A 2,826-nucleotide genomic window follows, 5' to 3' on the forward strand; every position below is an offset into this window, starting at 1 on the left:
GAAGATAATTTATACTACATTAAGTTAACCACGAACTAGTACATTTGCACGTGCAATCATAATCAAGCTAATATCATCTAATCCGAAAGAGCTTTATTGCCAAGTGTGCTTACACACACAAGGAATTTGTCTTGGTGACAAAAGTTTTCAGTGCACAGACTGGATAACAAGACAGATAACAAAGTAAAAATAAGTGAGTAAAAATAAATATGTAAAAACAATACAAAATAGACAAATAGATAATAGATTGTAAGTTTTGAGTAAAACTTAATTCGCCATGAGTTACACACCATATGATAAGCTTCAAAGCATCTACAGGTAATTAACTACTGTAATATCTAAATTTTTGCCTTATAAAGCATTTCAAAGAGACACAAATAAGTTTTAAAGAATGTCAGAATCACGAATGCTGAATAAGCCTCTGTACATTTGTTGTAGGAGTTGCTGTAGTGATGTCAGTCAGAATGGCCCCTCCTCTTCCTCTGATCTTTCTGATCATGATTCACGGTGAGTCACTGATGTTTCAGCAACACTTTTTCAAGATTCTATATTATGCTTTTTTCAAACATCTATTCAGTTCAATTACTCTATTGTCATTGCATAGATTACAACAACATTATACAGAAAAAATAACACATAACAAAAACAACAATACGTATACCTATAACCAGGGCTGTCGCTAGCAGGGAGAAAGATGGCGACGATTCTAGGGCCCCCCAGGTATTGGGGGTGCCGGTGATTTCAACCAAGGGGGAAGTTAGTATTTGACAGTGTTTGGTTCTTGTTTTTGGGGAGAAACTGCTTTTGAGTCTGTAATACAATGTCTGTGATCCATTTGTCTATGATACAATGGACCTGAAGCATTTACCAGAGGGCAGCAAGTCAAAAAGACAGTGTTTCGAAATGTTGGCTGATGTCCCTCAGGACAGTAGCTTTTCTTGCAGGTGGTTTTACCTGAGGATCCTCAGGAAGTGGAATCTCTACTGTGCCTTCTTGACTACTTCTTGACCTTCATGACTACTTAACAATGGTATTGGTGAGTCATCTGATTACGTAACTCGTGTTACTTGTAATGCGTTCCCCCCAACACTGACTGTGACTATAAAAACATTAAATTCACATGGTAGATACATTTGACTGTCAGGTACTCCAAATTGGCAGAACCTACCTTTCTACCTATGTTTTTGGTAAATCTACATGTTTTATTATTTATGTTTTTATTAATTTTTTTGTAGATTCAGTTCATCTATTTTCTTGCTAAAATATCTGGCATTGGTGAGAATGCCAGGGTAGCAATGGTTTGTGCAGTCGTCTGGCAAGAAGGGCGAACCCGAATCCATGCTTTTGTTTGCTGTGTCTCCTATGCCCCTGACACCTGTCGGACCCAACAACAATCCACGTAGAGCCCGGTGTCCTGGCTATCTCCCTTGGTATATTGTCTAAGTGCAAAAATTCACTCAAGATCTGTTTAAGCTGTAGTTATATGATCGGAAGATCTTGGTTACTGTATGTGGAATTTGCACTACTAAACGTAACTTTGGCAAACACGCATATAAACAAGAACACACATAAAGAGCAATTAGAGTGAGAGCGTGGAGTCACTGCATCAATGCTTGCTTCCATCTTGCTTGCGAAAAATAAAAAAAATATAATTTAAAAAACTATTGTTCGGTATGAATTCTGTGTTTCAGGGGTTTCTAGGGCTGATTGGGGTGTGAGTTACAATCCTTCAGACATCTGTGTACTAAAGAACTCATCAGTGATAATGAGCTGCACTTATAAATACCCTACTGGATATAAGATCGTGAAAGTGTTCTGGACCAAAAACCCTGTAAAGGGTGAAGAGTCTCCAGATCTGTCTGAGGATCCTGAATACAGTCAGAGGCTTCAGTATCTGGGAGATAAACAGCAGAACTGCACCATCAGACTGAGTCATGTGACACAGAAGGACGAACACAAGTACTATTTAAGATTCATCACTGATAAACCTGTTGGAAAATGGCTGGGCGAAGCAGGAGTGACTCTTACTGTGACAGGTGACTTTAATGAAGTTTCACTCTTCTTCTGTGCATTATGTTGAATAATAATCAGTGTATGACAGCAGCACTAGATATAATGTGTGTGTTGTGTTCAGATCTTCAGGTGGAGGCTCCTGAGAGAGTGACAGAGGGTCATAATGTCAGTCTGACATGTAAAAGCAGCTGCACTCTGACTGACAGAGCAACATTCATCTGGTACAGAAACTCACAGCCATTAACTGAGAGAAGAGACGGAAACAATCAACTCCTGCTGCAGTCAGTGAGAAGAGAGGATGCAGGCAGATACAGCTGTGCTCTACATGGACACAGTTACATCTCTCCTGCTGCTCGTCTCAGTGTCACGTGTGAGTAGTCATACTTTGCCAACTTGAGTAAATGTATTCATATATGAGACATGTACAATGAAGAATTCATATTGTGTAAAAGACCAAATTGGTTAGAATGTTAAATATTTTTATTAATATTATTTTCATTCTATATACCGGACCTCTAGATCCTCCACAGGGGGCTTTTGTAGCAGTGAGTCCATCTGCTGAAATAGTGGAGGGAGATTCAGTGACTCTGAGCTGCAGCAGTGATTCAAACCCTCCTGCAGAAATCAGCTGGTTTAAAGGAAGAAAGTTTGTAGGATCTGGAAGAATCTACAGCATCTCAAACATCAGCTCTGATCACAGTGGAGAATACAAGTGCAAGTCCATCAATAAACATGGAGAGACATACTCTGATGCTGTGACTTTAAACGTCATGTGTGAGTTAATGATCATTCAGTTTTAATGATGGTTCAGTT

At 39.1% G+C, this 2,826-nt stretch overlaps 1 protein-coding gene across 1 annotated transcript in view; it reads left to right on the forward strand.

Annotated features, from left to right (window-relative positions):
- Window positions 1-452: 452 nt before the first annotated feature.
- LOC107758476 (B-cell receptor CD22-like) overlaps window positions 453-2,826 on the forward strand; it is a gene marked incomplete at its 3' end in the record, with an annotated part of 3,479 nt that continues 1,105 nt past the window's right edge. Inside the window, exons 1-4 of the mRNA XM_016576208.1 lie at window positions 453-507; window positions 1,692-2,036; window positions 2,135-2,383; window positions 2,533-2,787. Of these exons, the coding sequence (XP_016431694.1) occupies window positions 453-507; window positions 1,692-2,036; window positions 2,135-2,383; window positions 2,533-2,787 (904 nt within the window). The remainder of the gene's footprint in view (window positions 508-1,691; window positions 2,037-2,134; window positions 2,384-2,532; window positions 2,788-2,826) is intronic.

This window comes from Sinocyclocheilus rhinocerous, unplaced genomic scaffold, assembly GCF_001515625.1.
Source record: "Sinocyclocheilus rhinocerous isolate Xijiao unplaced genomic scaffold, SAMN03320098_v1.1 scaffold1375, whole genome shotgun sequence".
Lineage (NCBI taxonomy): Eukaryota > Metazoa > Chordata > Actinopteri > Cypriniformes > Cyprinidae > Sinocyclocheilus > Sinocyclocheilus rhinocerous.